The sequence below is a fragment of the Diceros bicornis genome, chromosome 4 (genome assembly GCF_020826845.1).
Source record: "Diceros bicornis minor isolate mBicDic1 chromosome 4, mDicBic1.mat.cur, whole genome shotgun sequence".
NCBI classification, from domain to species: Eukaryota; Metazoa; Chordata; class Mammalia; order Perissodactyla; family Rhinocerotidae; genus Diceros; species Diceros bicornis.
The window spans coordinates 92,625,023-92,649,721 of NC_080743.1; the positions used below are offsets into that span (position 1 = coordinate 92,625,023).

At 37.2% G+C, this 24,699-nt stretch overlaps 2 protein-coding genes across 2 annotated transcripts in view; one reads left to right on the plus strand and one right to left on the minus strand.

Moving 5' to 3' along the window:
• The window catches only part of ANKRD45 (ankyrin repeat domain 45), a 45,424-nt gene that overhangs the window by 16,033 nt on the left and 4,692 nt on the right, over positions 1-24,699 (plus strand). Inside the window, exons 3-4 of the mRNA XM_058540051.1 lie at positions 14,960-15,127; positions 23,846-23,940. Coding sequence (XP_058396034.1) covers positions 14,960-15,127; positions 23,846-23,940 — 263 coding nt within the window. The remainder of the gene's footprint in view (positions 1-14,959; positions 15,128-23,845; positions 23,941-24,699) is intronic.
• TEX50 (testis expressed 50) lies at positions 18,759-20,271 on the minus strand. The gene is made up of 2 exons (XM_058540054.1): positions 19,948-20,271; positions 18,759-19,051 (listed from the first exon to the last, which is right to left on the minus strand). Exons 1-2 carry the CDS (start codon positions 20,269-20,271, stop codon positions 18,788-18,790), a joined length of 588 nt encoding a protein of 195 aa, XP_058396037.1. The 3' UTR covers positions 18,759-18,787.

Consider the following 24,699-nt stretch of genomic DNA (forward strand, 5'->3'; position numbering starts at 1 on the left):
CATCTGTTGGTCATAGACAATATAATAGGAATTATGAAGTATTTAAGTGGCAACAGGATCACTATGTCAGAACCTGTGGAATACAACTAAAATTAAAATTCTAGTTTAATGCGTACATTAGAATATAAGAAACACTGAAAATCAGTAAGCAAAGCATTTAACTCAAGGAGTTAAAAAAAGAACAACTGAGTAATCCAAAGTAAGTAAAAGAAAAGAAATAATAGAGTAAAATAATGACACTGAAAATAAAGAAACAATAGAGAGGATGAAGAAAACCAAAATCTGGTTCAATGAAAAAGACAGAATTGAAAAACCTTTGATAATATTTGATAATTTTTTATATAATGTCAGAGAGAGAGCATAAATAATATTTGGAATTTTAAAAGTGGAGCATTTGCATAGGAAAGACTAAGATTTAAAAACATTATTAGAAAATGTTATAGAGCTGGCCCCGTGGCTTAGCGGTTAAGTGCGCGCACTCTGCTCCTGGCGGCCCGGGTTCAATCCCAGGCGCACACTGACACACCGCTTCTCTGGCCATGCTGAGGCCGTATCCCACATATAGCAACTAGAAGGATGTGCAGCTATGACATACAACTATCTACTGGGGCTTTGGGGGAAAAAATAAATAAATAAAATTATAAAAAAAAAAAGAGGTAAACATTTAAAAAAAAAAGAAAATGTTATAAACAACTTCATGACAATTGAAAACTTGGATGAAATGGATGATTTTCCAATAAAATATAAATTACCAAAATTGATTCAAGAAAGAATTAGAAATCTTGACTAGAACAATGGTTATTTAAAAAAATAGATTAAGTAATCAAAATTTGCCTCCTTTCCCCACTCCCACCTAATTTCAGACTCAAATTTTTTTTATTGTTTTTTGTTTTTGTTTTTATTCTTTTTGTAAGGAAAATTGGCCCTTCGCTAACATCTGTTGCCAATTTTCCTCTTTTTGCTTGAGGAAGATTGTCCCTGAGCTAACATCCCTGCCAATCTTCCTCTATTTTGTATATGGGACACTGCCACAGCATGGCTTGATAGGTGGTGTGTATGTCTGTACCTGGGATCCGAACCTGCAAACCCCAGGCCGCCAAAGCAGAGTGCGCAAACTTAACCACTATGCCACTGGGCCAGCCCCAGACTCAAATGTTTTTAAAGATAAGGTCTACTAACACTTTAAGGGAAGGGTGATCTGTAGCTTATGCAAATGTTCCAGAGAAGGAAAAGCTGCTTAATTTATTTTATGAGATATAACTTTCATAGCAAAACTAGTTAAGGACAGTACTAGAAAGGGAAATTATAGGCCAATCTTATTTAATACCATAGATGCAAACATCTTAAATAAAATATTAATGAATCTAAGATTCTGTATTAAAAAATTTGTTGGACTAGGTTGGGTTTATCCTATCAACTCAGGATGGTTTATTTTTTTTATTTTTTTTATTTTTTTTATTGCAGTAACATTGGTTTATAACATTATATAAGTTTCAGGTATACATCATTATATTTCGATTTCTGTATAGGTTACATCATGTTCACGCAGGATGGTTTTAACATGAGAAAAAATATTAGTATAATTCACTACATTAAAAAATTAATTGAGCAAACCACATGATCATCTCAATAGATGTAGCAAAGTCTTTTGAAAAAAATGTAGTACTCATTCATGATCAAAGTTCTTAGGGAGATAGGAATAGAAGAAACTTTCCTTGAGGCTCTCTATCAAAAGCCTGAAGCAAACTTACCTGGTATTGGATCTTTAGAAGCATTCTTTAAAGTCAGAAAAAAGACTATGATATTCACTATTATGGCTTCTATTCATCATTATAGTGGAGGTCCTAGCAAGTGCAGTAAGACAAGAAAAATAAATAAGGGAAATACCACAGTACTGTGTTGGAGCTGACTTTTACCAGGTCTTGTGAGCTGAATGTTAAATTTTTTTTTTTTTTTTTAAAGATTTTATTTATTTATTTTTTCCCCCCAAAGCCCCAGTAGATAGTTGTATGTCATAGCTGCACATCCTTCTAGTTGCTGTATGTGGGACTTGGCCTCAGGATGGACGGAGAAGTGGTGCCTCGGTGTGCGCCCGGGATCCGAACCCGGGCCACCAGCATCGGAGCGCGTGCACTTAACCACCAAGCCACGGGGCCGGCCCTGAATGTTAAATTTTCAAGAGTTTTGTGAATTGGTTGATATCACATTGGTATTGTCAAGCTATTGGTGGCTTGAAGTTGGCCATACTAGGAGTACAGACATCATGGAAATTGGCTAATAGTACAAATCAGGGCTTTCCCTTCAAAGAACTGTTTGTTAAACATTTACCGGCACATTAATGGATATAAGGATTAGAGTGAAAGAAACATGACTCTCATTATTCATAGGCACATAGATTTAAATCCAAGGGTATCTACTAACTATTGGTACTAATAGAGTTTAGCAAGAATATGAACATAAGATCAATATCCCAAATCAGTAGCTTTCTATATACCATCAACTATCAGAGAATGTAATAAAAATAAACATCTTATTCACAACAAACCTATAAAGAAATTACGAATAAATCTGACAAAAAAATTGCAAGACATTTATAGCAAAAAGTATAAAACCTTATTGAATTACATAAAGAAGACCCAAATTATATCTGTTTCAGATGGTGAACTGAAATATGGTAAAGATGGCAATTTCTTCCAAATTAATTTATCAATCTGGTTTATATCCCAGTTGGTTTTTTTTTTTTTTTTAATGCAAACTGAGAAGCTGACCCTAAATTTCAGTGGAGAAATGATGAACTATTTAATATATGTAGAACATTGGTTATTCATCTGGAAAAAAAGTTAAAATAGATACCTACAATGTACCATGCACAAAAATCAATTACAAGTCCATGCAAGATATGAATTGGAAAGCAAAATTTTGAAACTTTCTGAAAATAAATAGAGGAGGATTGTAATATTCTTGAAATTTTATAGGATTTCTTAAAATGAGTCACAAGAACATAACCATTAAAGGATAAGACACCATTAAAAGATAAGACCCAGACTAGAGATGTTTGCAATACCTTCTCAACTGCCAAACAATATATCTATATAAGGACAGCCTACTAATAAGAAGAATTCATCCCAATAGAGGAATAGGGAAAGGATAGGCGCAACCAATTCATGGAAGAGAAGCTCTCATGGCCAATAAATATGTGAAAATGTGCTCAACTTCACTATTAAAATGCAAATTTAAACAATGAACTACCACTACTCATCAGATTGACAAAAATTTAAATATCTGACAGCATTAAGTATTGGTGAAGAAAAGGGAAATGGGAACTCTCTTACTCTGCTAGAGGGAGTGGAAATGTAAATTGGTACAACCACTTTGAAGAGCGTTTATACAAAGTTACAAATAGACATACCCTATGATCCAGAATTCCACTTCTAGATATATATCTTTGAGAAACTCTCACACATGTTCACAAGGAGACATGTCCAAGTATTATTATTCAAGTATTGTTTGCAGTAGTGAATAATTGGAAATAATCTAAAACAATAGAGAGATGGGTAAATACATTATCATCTATTCATACAATGGAATATTACACAACAGTTAAAAGGAGTGAACTAGCTCTTTGGGTATAAAATGGATAACACTCAGAAACATAACATTGAGACAAAAATCAAGGAACAAAAGGATTCTATAATGGATTGGTTAATACTATCGATTTTAGAGCCTGGGTTCAAATAGCATCGATTTTAGAGCCTGGGTTCAAATCCTAGCTTTGCCACTAACTTAGCTATATGACTTGGACGAATTATATAATCTTTCTATGCTGCAGTTTCTTTATCCATAAAAATAGGGATAATAGTAATATCTAAAAACAATACTACATAAAAGAAAAGGAGAGCCCCAAATCAGTATATGACAGTGTGCCTCCAACACTGTTCAAGGGAGGTGATGTTCTGACTAGTTGACATGAGTATTGCCATCCTTTTGTTAGGTATTTTCCAATGTGTGGAGATAGGTGTACAGTCTTTCAGAGTACTTTTGATGAAGTATTCCAAGATAATCCAATTCTTTACTCTGATTTCATGCTCACCATGAAATCTTTTCATTTAGCAGACGAGATTCCCAAGTAAGTGTTCAAGATGCATCCTGGTTTCTTCTTGCTACATATAACAAAATGCCAGAGGAGAGAGATATATTGAGATAAGGACTGGTAAATTAAAAGGAACAAGGACTTGATGATTTGGAAAATTCTAAGCTCATCTAGATAGCAAAGACATTAAAATTAAGAGATTCTGGTGCTGGCCCAGTGGCGTAGTGGTTAAGTTCGTGCACTCCGCTTTTGTGGCCCGGGGTTCGTGGGTTTGGATCCCGGGTGCAGGCCTACACACCACTCATCAAACTATTGCTGTGGCAGCATCCTACATACAAAATAGAGGAAGATTGGCACAGATGTTAGCTCAGGGACAATCTTCCTCACCAAAAAAAAAAAAAAAAATTAAGAGATTTACTGTCAGAAAAGCATACTCTAGAGAAGAAGCTGAGTGTCTGACTCTACAACCCTTTGTTGACATGTTGGAAAGATCAAAAGGTCATAGTATTTAGGCACAAGAGATTAAGGGCATGGCGGAGGGTATCCCTTTAATCAAACCAGGGAGCATCTAGAAACTTAAGTGCATTGTCCCTCAGCCATCTCAGCAGAAGCCAAAAATAGACAAAGGGATATGTCAAAAGAATTTGTGAACTTGGCTTCTGTCTAATGGAGTGAATCAAATCGCTTTCACTTCCATGGGAGACCTATAATTTCTTGAGAATTTTATAACAGCAGAAACACTGCCAGCTTGGACTGAAAGGGACAGAGAGAGTAAAAATGAAGGAAGGCTGTTGGACCCCCAACATTCTACTATCAGGAAGCAGGCTGACAAACTATTCAGCTGCAAACATGTGCTACCTTTCGTGAAAAAGGAAGGACAGCTCAGAGGGCTGAGAGCTCAGAGGATGAAGCCAGGAGCCCAGAAGGCAGAGCTGAGAACCATGGAGAACTATCCCCAGGTTTTGAAACCTAATGGAGTTTACCTGGCTCAATTTCACAACTCCTTTGGACTGCCGACTATGTTTTACCTTCCATTTTCCCACTGTTTGAACCAGAATGCCTATATCTTTTATCCTATACCTATCCCACTGCTGTATGTTGGGAGAAGACAACTTGTTTCTTTAATTTCACATATCCACAGACGGAGAGGAATTGTGCCCCAGTAATTATGTTTAATGGATTATATCCAGAGCCTCATCCACACATGTTTTAGATGATTTTGACGGTGAGATTTGAGGCTTTTGAGCTGATGACATTTAGATGAGATTTTAGACTTTGAGTTGATGTTGTAATGAGATGAGACCTTTGGGACTGTCGGGGGAAGAGGGAGAATCTCCCTCCGCCCTTTCCCTTAAGGTTCTTCTGGCTGGCCAAATAATCAACAAGACGGGTTAGCAGGAGAAAATAATACCAAGTTTAATAACATGTATACATGGGAGAAAGCAGGGACACTGTGTTTCTCAACACAATAGCAGAAATTCTCGTCTTAAATACCATGTTCAGCTAATGACAAAGGAGGATGTTGGGGGGGGGAGTCAGTTACAGGAGATTACCACTAAAGCACAGTAAACAAGAGTAAGGTTATTATGCAGATTTAAGTCATCACCTTCCACATTGATAAGTCACTAGAAATGAGCTCATCCCCCTCTCTTCTCCAAACAGAGAGGGAGATACCTTTACAAATGGAGATTTCCCTTATAAATGTAAATGTCTGTCTGGCAACTCCTTGCAGGGCCATCCAAAGAATGTGGCCAGAGACAGAACTTCTGATAAGAAGGGCTTGTTGGTGCTTTTTCTATTCTAACATCTATTTTACATTACAGCCATCAGATGGAAGATCTGTTCCAGGAAGGAGGCACCATGTCAAATTCTTTAGGCAGTTAGTGGGGGAGGTCAAATGTCCTTCAGAGAAAACAATCAAGGTAAAGAGATATATTTCAGGGTGGCCAAATTTTGATCTCCCACAGGACCTTGGGCTGGATTGAATGTATTTTGCATATGGGAGGGTTGTGAATCTTTGGGGGCCAATAGGTGGGCTCTGGTAGGTAAAAAAAATAGCTCACTCCAAACATGTCCATGCCCTAGTCCCTGGAACCTGTGAATATGTTACATTACTTGGCAAAGGGACTTTGCAGGTGTAAGTAAGATTATGGACTTTAAAATAGAGAGATTAACCTGGATTATTCAGGTAGTCCCAATCTAATTACATGAGCCTTTAAAAGCAGAGAAGTTTCTCCAGCTGGGGTTAGAGGAGATTTGGCAAAAGAAATCAGAGAGGTTTGAGGCGTGAGAAGGACTCTTGTGGTTGCTGGTTTGAAGGTAGAGACAATGAGACGAGGAATGCAGGCAGCCTTAAAGAGCTGAAAGAGGCTTCTGGCTCACAGCCAGCAAGGAATCAGAGACCTCAGCCCTCCAGCCTCAAGGAACTGAATTCTGCCACCGGCCTGAATGGTCTTGGAAGCCGACTTTTCTCGAGTCTCCAGATAAGAGCCCAGGTTGGCCAACACCTTGCTTTTAGCCCTCTGAGACTTAAGCCAAGGACTCAGCTGAACTATGGTGTACTTAGACTTCTGACCTACAGAGCTGTGAGATAATAAATGGCTGTTGTTTTTAGCTGCTGAATTTGTGGTAATTTGTCTTGGCAGCAAAGAAAACCAATGCAGAAATCTTCACAGCTACATCTTCTGATGCTATTTGTTTCCAATGTACACTTTTTAATAGGGAAAGGAATGAATCAAGCAGTACATTCCATGAAGACAGTTCTCTAATGGAAAGTATGCATGAACTGGTCAACCTAATTATACCAATCAATTTGGCAATTGTTTTAGTTATTACTGAATCATTTAATCAATAATGAATTACATTAAAGTTTAGCAGTCAATTTCTTGTTTGGTTGGTATGATTCAGTTCCCATGAGATTGTTCACTTGAGAGAACAGATCAAATCGAGGGTGTGTGTGTGTGAACATTTAAGTTCTACTCTCTTAGCAAATTTCAGTTATACAATGCAGTTATCAGCTGTAGTCACCATGTTATATATTAGATGCTCAGGCCTTATTTATCTTATAACTGAAAGTTTGTACCCTTTTACTAACCTCTCCCTATTTGTCCCACCCCCCAAGCCCCTGGCAACCACTTTTCTACTGTTATGAGTTTGACTTTTTTTTTTAGATTCCACATACCGTGCAGTATTTGGCTTTCTCCGTCTGACTTATTTCACTTAGAGTAATACCCTGTGGGTTCATCCGTGTTGTTGCAAATAACGGGATTTCCTTCTTTTTTTAAAGCTGAATAATATTCACTGTGTGTGTGTTTGTGAGCACTAGTGATCTATTGGAGCATAAGAAGCCATTGGCTTAGAAGTAAAAGACTTTTAGATGAAGAACTGCAGTATAGATGTTTCTATAAAAGATGTTTGTTATTTATTTGTGGATGATACTCAGGTATAGGAATAGGAAGGAAGAAAAATGGTTTTCAAGGTTATTGATTATTCATGTTTGCATTCAGGATTTCCTTTCCTTTTAAATACTGGGGAATTGGACACTTTTGATCCAAAGGAGGGAAGATGAAACAGTTCTTACAGTCTCAGCTCTCTGTACTCCTGACTTCTGGCCCCTTGGGAAGTGCATTGTTTTCTGACTGAGCCGAGGAGAGGCCTCCGCAGTTTGCAGTTTATTGATGATGGAACCTCCTCTGGTTCTGACAAGGCTTTGGTCACTAAATCTGGCCATACTCAAACAGGCATGATCAGAACTAATTACTGTTTTCAACTCTGTCTTTCTATACAACCAGCAAATGTTTATTAAGGGTGGAGGAATAGCCAGGCCTTGTGCTGGGAACTGAGGGTAGAAAGATGAATGAATTCAGCCTTGGACAAGTTCACAGTTTAGCAGAAAACAGATATGTGAATAAATAATTACTTTGTGGTAATTATGGTGGGTACAGGGATAGCTAAGAGGAGAGATAAGTCCACTTTACCTGGAAGTGTTGGACATGGTCAGGGAAGGTTTCACAGAGGTGGCAACATTTATACTGAGTCTTGAAGAATGACCAAGAGTGACCAAGGGTTTACCAGACAAAGGAGAGATGAGGGATAGGACGTGGCAGGCAGTATAGTAATTGCAATATCAGATTTTAGTGTTACAATATTGCTGGTATTCTGCTATATTTACCCACTATTTTAGGTAACTTAAATACTGGTCTTTTTATAATTATAATAGTATTATTTGGTATTCTAAAAAATATGAAATCTGAGTCATTTATGGGTTGAGAACAATATCAATGATTTAATTGCTCAATGTATACAAAAAGACAAACTGAAATCTATAAATTTAAATGGCCCGTATTGTGATATTGCAAAGTTTCTGTTGTAAAAATAATGCTTAAGTTCAAAAACTTCCCAAACAAGTAGGATGTGAATCTCATGGTCTTGAAATTGATCAGGAAATTGAAATGAAATCTCCTTCTGTACATAAGGAAACTAAAAAAACCAAAAACGACAAATATGAACCAGCAATGTTTTCTTTGGGGAAAAAAATTACAGCTTATTCTCAATAAAAAGATTCCCTACCAGCAAAAAAGCAAAAAAGCTGTTCAAAAATATCTGTGTCTCTCTTTTCAAATTAGAGATGAAATAATTTGAAGGAAAATATTTGGTGTTAGTTTATAACTACTTCCAAAAATGTTGATTGAGAAAAACTTCAATAGCTGAAAAAATTTGTACAAAAATATCCTGGTGATACCATTGACACACTTTAAAAAAAAGCAAATAATGTATCATTTGCAATTTTCATGATTCATTACATTTTCTTCATTGTTATAGTGTTTGGTTTTTTATCCTTAATTTTTATTAGTTTTGTCTGACAATTTATATTGCTAATAGAATGACAATGTATAAGTAACATTTCTATTTGATTGTTATGCTTTTGTTTGATATTTTATCTTTATACATTTTCATATTTAAAATGTATTAAATAGTTTCAGTAATTAAAAAGATAAATTCTGAATGTAGTTTTAAAAATAACAATATTAATACTAAGTAAACATAAAATTTATACTGGTATTATTTTATTCCGCTATTGTAATTACTGTTTCAGGCAGAAAAAGACAGCATGTACGCAGTTATCAGAGGCTTGAAATAACATGATTTAGGGAATTCAAAGAGTCTGGCACTGCAGGTGGTAGGCAAGTTGTGAGAAATGTTCTAGATAGGTAAGGATTTTTGCTCCATAGCCTGTTACTTGTTCTTGACTATCATCATCTCAGTTCTTGGATTTTGACTTTATATTTGACCTTTATTAATTTATAGCAACCTTGAGAAAAGTACTTATCCTCTTTGTGCTTTTGTTTCCTTATCTATAAATGAGAACAATACAGTGCCTACTTCATAGGATTATAGTGAGGATTAAATGAGTTGATACTTGTGAAACACATAGAACAATGCCTGCATAGAGGAAAAGATTCCTTTTCTTCTTGTCTGATCTTTTGCTTTACTATGAACTACCTGTTCAGTTGACTCTGTGTTTAGTAACCAGTAGTCTTCCACAAAGAGGTTATTTTTCTCTTAAAATCAACCTCAGTCCTTCCCAGGTCCATTTATGGTTTCTTTCTTCCTGCTGGGATTTCCATCATGTAGCCTCCTGTGTCCCTTCCTGGGATCCAAAACTCATTGCCAATGTTATAGAGAACTCTGGGAAAATCTTTTTCTGGTCTGGATGCTTTTAAAATTATCTTATTTATTTATTTTTATTGAAGTAGAGTTGACATACAATATTGTGTTAGTTTCAGATGTACAACATAGTGATTTGACATTTATATGCATTACAAAATGATCACCATAAGTCTAGTTACCATCTGTCACCATATAAAGTTATTACAATATTATTGATTATTTTCCCTATGCTGTATATTACAGATCCATAACTTATTTACTTTATAACTAGAATTTTGTACCCTTAACCCCCTTTACCTATTTCGCCCAACACCTCATCATCCTTTTCTCTGGCAACCGCCAGTTTGTTCTCTGTATCTATGAGTCTGTTTCTGTTTTGTTTTGTTCATTCATTTGTTTTGTTTTTTAGGTTCCACATATAAGTGAAATCATATGGTATTTGTCTGTCTCTGTCTGACTTATTTCATTTAGTGTAATACCCTCTAGGTCCATCCATGTTGTCGCAGATGGCAAGATTTCATTCCTTTTTTATGGCTGAGTAATATTCCATTGTATATACATATACCACATCTTCTTTATTCATTCTGTTGATAGACACTTGGGTTGCTTCCATATCTTGGCTATTGTAAATAATGCTGCAGTGAACATAGGCATGCATATATCTTTTTGAATTAGTGTTTTTTTTTTTAAATTTTTTGTTTATTGCGGTAACACTAGTTTATAACATTGTAAAAATTTCAGGTGTACATCATTATACTTCTATTTCTGCATAGATTACATCATGTTCGCCACCAAAATACTAATTACAACCCATCACCACACACATGTACTGAATTATCCCTTTCACCCTCCTCCCTCCCCCCTTCCCCTCTGGTAACCACCAATCCAATCTCTGTCCCTATGTGTTTGTTTATTGTTATTATCTACTACTTAATGAAGGAAATCATACTAGTGTTTTTGTTTTCTTCAGGTGAATACCCAGAAGTAGAATTGCTGGATGGTATGGTAGTTCTATTTTTAATTTTTTGAGGAACCTCCATACTGTTTTTCATAGTGGCTGTACCAACTTACATTCCCGCCAACAGTGCTCGAGGGTTCTCTTTTCTCCACATCCTCATCAATACTTGTTATTTGTTGTCTTTTTGATGATACCCATTCTGACAGGCATGAGGTGATATCTCATTGTGGTTTTGATTAGCTTTTCCCTGATGATTAGTGATGTTGAGCATCTTTACATGTGTCTGTTGGCCATCTCTATATCTTCTTTGGAAAAATGTTTATTCAGGTCCTCTGCCCACTTTTTAATTGGATTGTTTGTTTTTTGATGTTGAGTTGTATGAGTTCTTTATATATTTTGGATATTAACCCCTTATCAGATATATGATTTGCAAATATCTTCTCCCACTCAGTAGGCTGCCTTTTTGTTTTGCTGATAGTTTCATTTTCTGTGCAAAAGCTTTTTAGTTTGATGTAGTCTCATTTGTTTATTTTTGTTTTTGTTGCCTTTGCCTGAGGAGACAGATCCAAAAAAATATTAAGACAGATGTCAAAGAGTGTACTGCCCATGTTTTCTTCTGGGAGTTTTATGGTTTCAGGTCTTACATTTAAGTCTTTAATCCATTTTGAGTTTATTTTTGTATACAGTGTGAGAAAGTGGTCCAGTTTCATTCTTTTGCATGTGGCTGTCCAATTTTCCCAACACCATTTATTGAAGAGACTGTCTTTTCCCCATTGTGTATTCTTGACTCCTTTGGTGTAGATTAATTGACTATATAGATGTGGGTTTATTTCTGTGCTCTCCATTCTATTGCACTGATCTATGTGTCTGTTCTCATGCCAGTACCATACTGCTTTGATTACTATAGCTTTGTGGTATAGTTTGAAATCAGGAAGCATGATACCTCCAGCTTTGTTCTTTTTTCTCAGTAATGCTTTGGCTATTTGGGGTCTTTTCTGGTTCCATACAAATTTTAGGATTCTTTGTTCTAGTTCTGTGAAAAATGCCCCTGATATTTTGATAGGAATTGCATTGAATCTGTAGATTGCTTTCTGTAGTATGGACATTTTAACATTAATTCTTTCAATCCATGAGCATGATATAATCTTTACCTTTATTTGAAATTAACTTATTTAAACGTTTTTATTCTCCTGGGAAGGCAATGGGGTTAATGTACTACAAGGATCTGTGTATTTCTTTCTAGAAAACAGACCATCTCCAACAAGGGGAAAAACATGTAAAGGTTGCAAATTCCTTGGTAAAAGCCTGTTTGTTTAGAAATCTTGTTTTAAAACTATGTATATTAAAAATAGGGAAAAAAATTAGATGTTACGCTGTCCCATAACTTAAGCCTTGAGGAAAGCAATATAAGGTGCCAGAACATCTCATTTGGAATGGGAGTGTCTCGCTCCCCCAGCAAATCAGGGGTCTTGGACCATTCAGCTGATCAAAGACTTCCGTCTTCAGGCAGAAGGCCAGAAGGCAAGAACAACAAGAATGGTGTCTGGGTATTTCTTGGCCCCCCATTTTGTAGGGGATAAAGGCACAATACAATTCTTGGGTTAGTCTCTGTCTCTTGGTATTTTGAAATTTCTCACTTGTTATCATATTGAAACCGGCAAACAGCCATTGATTAAGCAGCTAGTAACTATGGGGGGTCAGAATTGGCCCCCACCCCCACTAACTAACCAAAGAAGTTTGAGGTGGGAGGTCTGCCCCCAGAACAGGCCATTACCATCTCAGGTGTCTGGGTGGATCCATGCTTATAAGCCCATTCTTAGTTCTGGTTGCCCTCTATAAACGACATTTATATTTGTAAAGAAAATCTCCATTTGTAAAGGTATCTTCTTCCCTGTACCACGAAGAAGGGGGGTGGCCTTACCTAGAAACTTATCAGAATGGAAAGTGAGGACTTAAATCTTATATAAGATTATAAACTTACCCATTGTTAACTGTGCTGTTTAGGCAATATGCTATCTGACTCCCACTAGGTTTCTGTAGGTAACATCCCCCTGGAGCTGGGGTCACCATGATAATGGGTGTTTGAGCTATTTTTTTTCAGGAACTGAACCACTTGTCCACTTCAGGCTAGATTTAGACCACCAACACATCAATTGGGCCCTTTTGACGGCAAGAGGTTGGAACTCCAGCCTCAGGGTACGCTAATACCGCCATTCTGTGCGCATGTGTCCTTCAAAGAGGCATGAAGCCTGACTACGCTTGCGCAGATCATCAATTACCTCATCTCTCCTCATCTCCAATCATTTCAGACCACCTTGCCCCCTTCCCCGTAAATACCCCTGAGTCTCTATTTTCAGGGAGGTGGATTTGAGACTTGTTCTCCCGTTTTCCTCACTTGGCTGCCTTGTGATTAAACCCCCTCTCTCTGCAATCTCATTGACTCAGTGATTGGCTTTCTGGACGGCGGGCAAAAATGGACCTGGTGCAGTAACAATATTAAAAAAAAAAGTTGGGCCAAAGAGGGGAGGTAGTTCTAATTTGGGCTGATCCTGTAATAGTTCACTTCATGCTCCTTTGATTCCTTACTCCTTTATTATCCCTTCTGGTTATGATATCCTCAGGACAGAGAGTTTACAACTTGGTCTAAGACAGACGCAGGATTGTGGGAATGTGGCAAATAGGGAGCCAAGGAGAGGTTTCTGGAAGGAATTGGAGGAATCATTCTTTTTCCCTACCCTAGCCAGTGGCAAACAGTTGGGTGCTATTTCCTTCTCCTTATAAACCCTTTATTTGGCAACAAACCTGGGTTTGAATCTTGCTTTGGCTACTTACTACCAGTGTGGTCTTGGGCAAGGTATAGTCTCTCTGGCCTTCACTTTCCTTTGTATCTTTTAATGGGGCTAATAATACCTACCTCATAGGGTTATGGGAAGGATTAAATGAAGCAGTAGCACATAAAGTACCTAGTACTTAATAGATTCAATACTTGCTAGTTCATTCTTTTGCTCAAATCTTACTGTAGTAGTAGTACATGCCTCTCTGGCCAGTTAAATGAGTCATAAATATATCCTTGTGGGTAAGTTAAAACAATGAACATTTTTTTTAAAAAACAAGTTTTTTTTTTTGAGGAAGATTGGCCCTACGCTAACATCTGTTGCCAATCTTCCTTTCTCCCCACAGCCCCAGTACATAGTTGTATATCATAGTTGTAGAGTCATAGCTCTTCTTTATAGGACACCACCTCAGCATGGCTTAATGTGGTGTGAGTAGGTCCGTGCCCAGGATCCGAACCGGTGAACCCTGGGCCACTGAAGGAGAATGTGCGAACTTAACCGCTATGCCATGGGGCTGGCCCCAAAACAGCCCAGTGGCGCAGCGGTTAAGTGTGCGCGCTCCGCTTTGGCGGCCCAGGGTTCGCAGGTTCGGATCCCGGGCGTGCACCGATGCACCGCATGTCAAGCTATGCTATGGCGGTGTCCCATATAAAGTAGAGGAAGATGGGCACAGATGTTAGTCCAGGGCCAATCTTCCTCAGCAAAAAGAGGAGGATTGACATTGGATGTTAGCTCAGGGCTGATCTTCCTGACACACACACAAAAAAAACAATGAACTTTTGACTTGATTTTTCAAAACCACTCTGAAAAAAATTTAAAAACACCTCCCATGTTTTTCCCCTTTACAATTATACCTCATGGTAGTCGCCTCAGTAAGTCTAAGATATAACTTTCTAATTTGATAGGTCATAATTTCAGTTTTAATTCAAATGATGAATTGCCAAACCAAAGGCATATGCAGTTGTAATCATTTGTATGATTGTGTTAACGATAACGCTAGAATAATTAGAGCTTGATGAAAATTCCTTAGACCAAGTCATGGGTATAATTGTGTTCCAAAATAGATGACTGCTGGGGGACTGCCGTCTCCTAGAAGATGTTGAAGAGCTCAGGCTTCAGACTGCCTGTGTTGGTCTCTTGCGTCCATCACTTACTGACTGTGTTCCTTGGGCAAGTTTCTTAACCTCTCTGGACCTCAGTTTCCTTATGTGTAAAGTGGGGGTTATAGTAGTTCTGACCTCATAGGGTTTTTATGAACTAAATGAGTTTGCTATATGTAAAGCGCTTAGAATAGTGCCTGGCCCGTAGTAATTGTTCAATACTTGATTGCCATTATGATCTTCTGCTCCATAAAATAGACTAAACAATGTAATTATTTGACGTGACCATCTTTTTACTATTTGTTAGGTTATACACTCTTACACTGTGCTGCAGCCTGGGGTCGTTTGGAAACTTTGAAAGCACTTGTGGAATTGGATGCTGACATAGAAGCTTTGAACTTTCGGGAAGAAAGAGCTCGAGATGTTGCTGCTCGGTATTCCCAAACTGAGTGTGTTGAATTCCTGGACTGGGCAGGTAAGGAAGCTCACAAGATATTAGCAAACTGACTGATGCATTTTCCTGCTGAGTTATATACAGGCTGTGTCTTCAACAAAGCAAAGAGGTGATTAACATTTTCACCTATTAAGATGTTTTATTTGTAGATGTAACCACAGTCACTGTTGGTGATAATATGTGAAATCTGCCTTTTTTTTTTTTTTTCTCTATTTACAGTTGACCTAAAACATTGTACTTACTAGAAACTGTACATATTGGAAGCTGGTTGATTTACCAACTTCTAACAATTTCACCAATAATTTTCTATAGGAACATATGTATAATATATGTTCAAGACCATTTTCTGAGAAACCTACTGGAATGGACCATTCCTTAAATGTTTATTTTTTATTTTATTTTTTTGAGGAAGATCAGCCCTGAGCTAACATCCGTGCTAATCCTGCTCTTTTTGCTGAGGAAGACCAGCTCTGAGCTAACATCTATTGCCAATCCTCCTTTCCCCCCCCCCCCCCAAAGCCCCAGTAGATAGTTGTATGTCATAGTTGCACATCCTTGTAGTTGCTGTATGTGGGACGTGGCCTCAGCATGGCCAGAGAAGCGGTGCGTAGGTGTGCGCCTGGGATCCGAACCCGGGCCGCCAGTAGCAGAGCGTGCGCGCTTAACCGCTAACCCATGGGGCCAGCCCTTTTTCCTTAAATGTTTAAAAAAATGCCATATTTGAGTAATATATTTGATTTCCCAGGTGGAAACAGTTGTAATAATTTAAAATTATTTGCCAGGCAAAATTAATCTATGGTGTTAGAAGTCAGAATAGCAGTTACCTTTATGATGTGAGGGGGACTTCTGGGGTGTAATGTTCTTTTTCTTGGTCTGCTTGCTGGTTACATGATGTGCTCATTTGTGAAAATTCATTGAGCCGTACATTTATAATTTTTACCCTTTTCTGTATGTATGTTATGCTTCAGTCAAAAGTCAAAAAACCATGTGCTATTTTGAGTTTTACTAATATGTTGCTTATGTCATTTCCACAGCCTTGTAAAATATAGCTTAGAGATTTCAGGAAGATATACCTTTATAACTATGTATGTATACAGACATTGGTTAAAAAACTAGTACTTATGAAGTTCATGGCATTCATTTTGCAGTTATCTGCATTTGTGTTTTTAGCAAGCATTTATTAAATGCCTGCTATAAGCATAGCATTGTTATAGGTACAATTGTTGTTCCTGCCCTCTGGACATTTGTTAGGTGGGAGATGATAAGCTATAGACACATCCTACAGTTAACAATATCAGAAAGACTATGATTAAGGCTTAAAATCAGCAGAGCAGGTGGTACATGCTGTGGGGTGGTCAGAGAACATGAAGTCAGAGCATGCTGGAATTGAGCTGGGCCTTGAACAATGGGTGGGATTTGAATACACAATGGAAGGGGAAAAGGTGTGAGCAAAATCTCAGAGCTGGGAATGAAAATGTCATGTTGGGGAACAGTGACAAAATTGCCTTACTGGAATAGCAAGTCATAATTTGCACAGGTAGGGTACAGCACAGGCAGAATAGAGTAGATACATGCGCTCTTGAATCAGATTGTTTGAGTTTAAATACTGGTGTCTCCACTTGAAACCTATGTTTGGATAAGGTACTTAAGTTCTTTATGCCTCAGTTTTATTTTCCAGAAGGGGAAGCCAATAATAGTTCCTACCTCTTGGGGGTTGTTGTGAGAATTAAATGAGATGATATAAAGTACTTAGCACAATTCCTAGTGTGTGATCAGCACTTGAAAAATGCTGTTATTATTATAGCCAGATTATACCCTTAAATGCCAGGCTAATGTGTTTTCATCTCATTTCTGTAGACACTGAGAGCCACTGACAGTTTTTATGTAGAAGAGGAAGAGGATGAAAATGATATTTAGGAAGATTCATCTGGTAGCAATAAGGAGCTTGCTTATCAGTAAAATGTGGAGGAGACTGGGAGAATTAATAGAAATAAGGAAATTGAAGAAAGATAGCACATTTGGGAAGAAAAAGATGAGTTATACTTTGTGGATTATTTTATAGGTAATTGTCTACTTGTACTGCATATTTTCTAGGGGCAATATTTCTATCAATACCTTCAATTTTTGATTATGTCTATAAGCAAAAAGAAAAATTGCAAAGAATTTAATTGATCCCCCCATGTATAGTTATTGTAGGTGAAATTCACGTTATATAATTTAAAATCCATTTTTGAAGAATGACCCATGGTACTTAAAAAACACAATCCAGGGACAAATTTTGCTGTAACTCTTCTGAAAAGAAACAGTTTGGGGCTTATAGGTTTGGAGTTTCACTGGTTTCCTTCTCCCTTTTATCCTCCTGGTTAGTTTGGGTCCTTAGTTTCTTGGGGGAATTATATCTAACATTTCCTAGTGATGAAGATAAAAGAAGACTATGAGGTCATAAACTAGTATGCTGTTTCTGGATCAGTGATGGAATTGTAAGGATTGGAGCTTCATGGTAATGTCGCTATGGAGTGTAACACAAACTACTCAACGTAAAAGTTAACATTTGTTGAATTCAGACTTAGCGAGAATATAAACCACTTCCATGTGTTGTTCTGGTGATTAGAGTAGGCGTCACCTGGAGACTTTTAAGGGGCTGAGGACTCCCTACATCAAAGAGTCTCCTCCATATTGCTAAAAATTCCACTATTAGAGATAAATTTCTTTGGGTTTTCAAGGTTTGGAGACTTTATAAGTATTCAAGAGTCCTCCATTAAAAGAAATAGATATCAGTGTTCTCTTAGAGGAATTGGTTGACAGTTCAGAACTCCGAAGGGATGGAACAAACATTTATGGAAATATGGGAGTAGGACTGTGCTAAGGAAGAGTGGAGGTAAGGAGCAGAGTCTGGAAAGTGGAACCATAAATAAATTTTTTAATAGTCCACAATAACTCAGAGCAGGCACTATTCTTTTCTGTTATAAAGACTGTAGAGTTACCTATTACTGTTTCAAGGATTGTTTTCTAGAAGTTTTTTTCCTCCCTATACTGATGAGAGGTATGTTATAGCTCTGGTATATTTTTCTGGGATTTTTCAACGTTTTTAATCAAATCTTCCGTCCTAGTCTCAGACAAGTATCCCAGTTTTTGTTTGGAAAATATGGTAACTGTACTTTTTAAAATTGAGGTGGCTGATCAACGAAAGTCTGGAAGACTTTTTAAAAATTGAGGCATCTTATCAACAAAAGTCTGAAATTTAAAAAATGTTGATACTTAATTCATCATTTATCATACAAAAGTGGAAAAATTTATACTTTAAAAAATTAATCTATTCCATGCTATTTTAGCAATCTGAGATGGGAAATTACAAGTCTCCTTGTGGCCATCAAGTTTGCTCAGGAACATAAGAAAAATCACGTTATTTAAACTAGAGATTTATTGAAACACTAAACCAAGATTCTGTTCTACAGATTGGTTAATGGTTAGTAATCTAACATATTAAGAACAAAATACTTAAACATGAAGCCATGATAGTATACAATCTTTTCCCCATTACTTTAGTAAGTATGGATACTTATTCTTTTTAGCTGAATAGAAATAACTTTTCAACTCAAACTTCTTTGAAAGTTTCAGTAAAGAATGTGACAAAAAATTACAGACTCTCAAAGAACAATTTTTATTCTTATATAAGTTCTATCAATAGGTTTGTTGTGTAATCTTCATATGGGACTGAGCTACCTTTGCGTATGGATATCTTCTGGCTACTCTCCCTTCAGTCTTCTTCCTCTTTGGTTTTCGGTGCTTGACTTTCTTAGCTGGCAGATAAGGGGATGACTGATTCAGATATGTGGTCATCATTGATGTTTTAGCCATCAGTCTGCAGAGTATCTGGTCAATGTCATGGAAGGACTGGCTTTCTAGATCATTACCAAGTGTATCTAAGGAGGCTTGTTTTTTCAGCTAAAAGGAGAAAAACAAACGATATAGATTTTTTTCTTACTGTAGTTCAAATTAAATTTGTTTTCTGGATATATACACTTAAACTCCAAACACAACACATTACTTATTTATACAAAAAAGGAGTTATTATAGAAGAAAGGTATAAGTGCAGAAAAAAATGCTCTTTTGTATATGCCCCCATATCAGATTATAGTGATCATTATCATCATCAGCAAATGTTTAGTAAGTGCTTATAAGCTTTCTGTAGGGAGAAATTATTTGCATATTAGAAAAATATTTTCCTTTACTAAAGAGTCTCAAGGTATAATGCAACAAAATCATAGTCATTTTATAATTATCTAATTGTTGTGAAGGTCAATGAACTTTTAAGATTGCTTCAAAATTTGGTGTCATTGGCAAAGTGGGAAATTAGTTTGAGTGCCATTTCGCAGAAAGTTATCTTAACATTAGAAATTGGTTTACAGTCTATTTAAAAAGTACATGCCAACTCTTGTATACTTAGCTTTCTTAAATAGATCTGGAAGGGATCTAACAGATTATTTGTTCCAGATCCTTCATTTTATAGATGAGGCAGCTGAGAAAGATCAAACAACTTACCGAAAGGCCCAGAGAGATAACTTCATTTCCTATACATTCTACTCATTCTACTTCCTTGATGTGTTTTGTAACTTGAAATGGAGAGGTTGGACTAGATTATTCTAAGGACCTTCTAATTCAATACGCATTAGTTGAGCACCTAGTATGTACAAGACACTGTGCTGGGGGTGAATGGTGGGGGTGGAGAGACGTTACAAAGAGGAATAAGACATGGCACTTTCCCTCAGAAAAGCTGATAATCTTAAGTTTTAAACTCTTTGATGGTCTATAACTATTACTATTTACATCACTAAACTCACCTTTTTTTTGTGTTTCTTCCATTTCATCCACATGTAACGCACAGATAAAACAGAAAGGATTAAAGAAAGAGCTTGCACTAAAGTATAAGTGAGATGTAAACAACCCTGAAATATATCCATATTAGCAAAATTGCAGCATAGTTTGTTCAGAGGGTAAGGTAGACAGTAAGATGGAGAAGGCTTAAATTTCAGATACTGCATTTCTTCTGGAAGAATTTCCCATCCAACCTTTGTCCAGATGGTTCCATCACAAATGCAGAAACTCTCCTTGAAGAAGCAGATAAACAACAAAGGAAAAATCAGGGATAGTCCTTGAATGGACATCTTTCTTTCTCAATTGGGAAAAAAAGTCTACAGCCAAAAAATTCGTCAAAGACAGAGCAGAAATGCCTAGTACTAGTTCACGTGGTGTGCCAGTAAAGGCATTGAAGATAATCTTCCTAGTCAGCCAGATATAGACTGATGATCATTGTTACATCATCAGGCATAGTGATTCAGGGATAAATCCAGTGATGTCATAAAGAACCACATTGGGACTAAAAGGTGTCACCTAGCCAATCACGTTGGGTTTCTTAGGGATTCTTTTTCTTGCTTTCTGCCAGAATGGTTTGAGCTTCTTCAATTTTCTGAAAAATGAAGACTTTACTAATATTTTACTAACAAATTCAAACTGTAATCATATTAATAGACTTTCATGGAAAGAATTTACCTATATTCCTCTGACCCTTCTGAAGTATGGCAGTTTTACATCTACTTAAAAAATAGCTATAGTTATACCATTTCACACAACCTAGCGTCTGCTTCTATTTTTTCAGGCTGGAATATCCTCCCCGTCAAATGGTTAGGCAAATATTGAGTGTCTCACCCTTTTAACCTGTGTCCTTTTGGTGGCAGTGTGGTATTATCAGGTAGTGGGTGAGGGGTGGGGAAATTGGCATGGTATGTGAAAAAGATGAGATGGTGAGGTGGCATGGTATATGATAAAAAGATGAGACATAGACCCTGCCTTGAAGGAGCTTACAATCTAGAGGTAGAAGAAAAAACAAGATAATAAAAATTACAAGATAGACTAAAATGAGAGCTAAATCAAATCATAATCATGTAACAGTTGATAGAGCAGTGAGTTCTACCTGGGGGAATTAGGAGTTTCACAGAAGTATGTATAAGTAAGCTTTGAAGAGTGAGTAGAATTTGGTAGGTGGCAATGTGGAGAGGGCATCTTAGGTTGAGGAAACATAATAAGCAAAGAAATTTTGTGTAAGCATTCATACAACAAATATTTATTGAGTATCTCCTATGTGCTAAATGCTGTTCTAGGAGCTGAGTCTACATACATAACAAGGCACAAAACAGAATCTTTATGTTCATGGAGTTTACCTTCTAGCAGGGAGATGCAGAAAATAATATCTATCTAAATCTATATATAATCCTTGGCGTGCTATGGAGAAAAATAAAGCCGTGTGGTAAGGGGGTTATGAAGTTGCCAGCAAGTGAATGAGTGAATATGTGCCTTATTTCATAGAGGGCAATCAGCAAAGGCCTCTCTGATAAGGTGATGCTTGAGCAGAGACCTGAGGAACTGAAGGAGTGAGCCATGTTGACATCTGGGGGAGAGGGAACAGGAAGTAAATGATGGATGGACTCCTTGATGAATGTTGGAAGGAATAAAGCTGGAAAGATAGTTTGTGGCTGTATAGATTTTGGAGAGCCCTCTATTTTATTCAGTAGTCAATAGGGAGTTATTTGTAGAATTTTGAGGAGAGGAGTGACATAATTATAAACTTATTGAGTGCTTTACTGTGTGCCAGGCACTGTGCCAAGATATTTGCATGCATTGTACTACATTTTGTTTAATCCTTACAACAACCCTATGAGGACTTCCATTTTATATATAAGGATACTGAGGTTAGAGGGGTTAAGGTATTGCTATGGTCTGAATGTTTGTGTCCCCCCCAGAATTCATATGTTGAAATCCTGATGCCTACTGTCATGGTATTCGAAGGTGGGGCCTTTGAGAGGCGCTTAGGACATGACAGTGAAGCCCTCATGAATGGGATTAGTGTTCTTATAAAAGAGTCCACACAGAGTTCCCTAGCCCCTTCCACTGTGTGAGGACACAGTAAGAAGGTGCCAGATATGAAGGAAGAGGGCTCTCACCAGACTGAAACCATGTTGGTGCCTTGATCTTGGGCTTCCCGGCCTCCAAAACTGTGAGAAATAAATTTCTGTTGTTTATAAGCTACCTAATGTGTGGTATTTTGCTATAGCAGCCTGAATGGACTAAAACAGGTGGCGTTAATAGGATGCTTGCAATAAGCTCCTTTCTCTACCAAGCCACCCAAAATAAATATGTGCTCTCAGTAAAATCAGAGTGCTGATTATACAAATGCAGTTTCATGACAAGGCCCTTAGTCCCTTCTTCCAACTAATTCCTCCCCTAGACTCCATCCTATGTTGAAATTCTGGAAACACTATCTACTCCAAGTCACCCAACTAGTGGAGCCCAAACCTAAACCTTGGATTCTAGTTTAGGTAATTAATTCTTCTTGCAATGTGAATGATGGGTTTGAAGCTGTGAAGGGCTGGAAGCAAGAAGATGGTTAACTGATCTGTATATGTCAATACTATCCTAGGTGTGGGTCTGAATTTGACTATGGAAGGTACTTGTATTATGTCTACTTTACAGGTAGGCAGATGAGGCTGAGAGAGATTGTTAGGTACTACAGAGACGCAAGTGAGCTTTAGAGTGATTTCACTAAGTCTCTCAAAAATTGCTGTTTGGAGTTTCATGAGATTATGTATACTGATTATAGTAGGCTGGATAATGGCCCCCCAAAATATCCAGGTCTTAAACACTGGAACCTGTGAATGTTATAGGGCAAAAAGGACTTTGCAGATATGAGTAAAGATCTTGAAATGGGGAGATCGCCCTGAATTATCCAAGTGGGACCTAAATGTAATCACAAGTGTCCTTATTGTAAGTGAGAGGCAGAAAGAGATTTGACACAGAAGGAGGGAAGGTGATGTGATGATGGAAGTAGAGATTGGAGTGATGTACTTTGAAGAAGGAGGAAGGAGCCACCAGTTGAGGAGTACAGGCAGCCATTAGAGGTTGATAAGGCAAGAAAATGGATTCTCGCCTTAGAGGCCCCAGAAGGAATCAGCCCTGCCAACACCTTAACTTTAGCCCGGCAAAACTGATTTCAGACTTCTGGCCTCTAGAATTGTTAAGAGGATAAACTTTTATTGTTTTAAGCCACCAAATTTGTGACAGTTTGTTATAGCAGCCACAGGACACGAATACATCAGCCTGAAATTAATTTGGGGCTAATGTACAATTTACAATATTCAGTTGTTCCATCTAGGAATATGGTCAGTCTTTCAATTTATTTGTCTTTTATTTCTCTCAAAGTGTTGTAATTTTATTTAAACAGGTCTTGCAAATTTTGTGATGACATCACTATGGGTGCTATAGTGAATGGGATTATTTTAAACACCATGTTTTTGTTTTTTGTTTTTGAAGAGGAAGGCTATTTTCAAATTTATTTTGAAGGATCAAGAGGGGTAAAGCAAGTGATAGTTTGTCTATTGGAAATGGTTTTTTTGTTTCTTTCTCCTGAGTAGATGTGTTTATAGAATATGGTCTCTCTGTGATCAGGTGTCATGTTTTATGTTTATTTGTTCTTGAAAAATTTTAGCACAGTTCTAGGAACACAGTGAGTGCCCCAAAGTGCTGTGCTAGTTGAGTGTTATCTTTCTTCATTGAAAACAACCGCAACAAATTTCTTACACACAATCTTTATAAAGCTCTGGATAGATAATAGCACATTACAAAAAGCAGAGCATATTTTTTGGTCTTTGTCTTATTATTGTGCATTTTGCTGTCCTATTCTCTCAGATGCAAGGCTGGATCTGAAAAAATATATTGCAAAGGTCTCTGCAGCTGTTACAGACTCAGAAAAGGGACCAAGGAAACTCTTTAAGGAAGACAAGGTACTGCATTGTGATTATTGCTTGTTCTGAAGTCTTTTGACATTTTTGCCTTGTATCTTTAATTTCTACACTAATGCTCTAGAGGTAGGTGGTGGTTCTTACTGCTGTCTTTTCCCTCTCTCCCTCCTTTCCTTCTTCCTTGCCGTCCTTTCTTTCTTAATAAACTGCTGATAAGAGATAAACTGATAAAAATTAAATGAAATAGTATTAAAGAGTAACATAGAGATGTACTAAGTTTCACACCCAACAACATGAGTGAATGTTAGAAATGCAGTGTTGAGTGAAAAAAAAAAATCACCAAAGACTACATAAATTTTTGTAAAGCTCAAAAGCAAGCAAAATCAAACTATATTGTTTAGGGATGCCTCCGTATGGGGTAAAACAATTAAAAAAGAAAAGCAAAGGTATAAGCACAGATTGTGATTATCTTTTGGAGGCTCGCAGGGGATGGAATAGGGGCAGGGCACAGAAGTGGTGTTAATAGTACTGGCAGTGTTCTGGTTCTTCTGGTGACTAGTGGGGTCCACTGAAAGTCATTTCATTATTTTGCTTCGAAATTTAGATATACATCATATATTTTAGTATATATGTGTACATTCATTACATATTTTTTTTGAGGAAGATTAGCCCTGAACTAACATCTGTTGCCAATCCTCCTCTTTTTTGCTGAGGAAGATTGGCCCTGGGCTAACATCCGTACCCATCCTCCTCTACTTTGCATGGGATGCTGCCACAGCATGGCTTGATAAGCGGTGCATA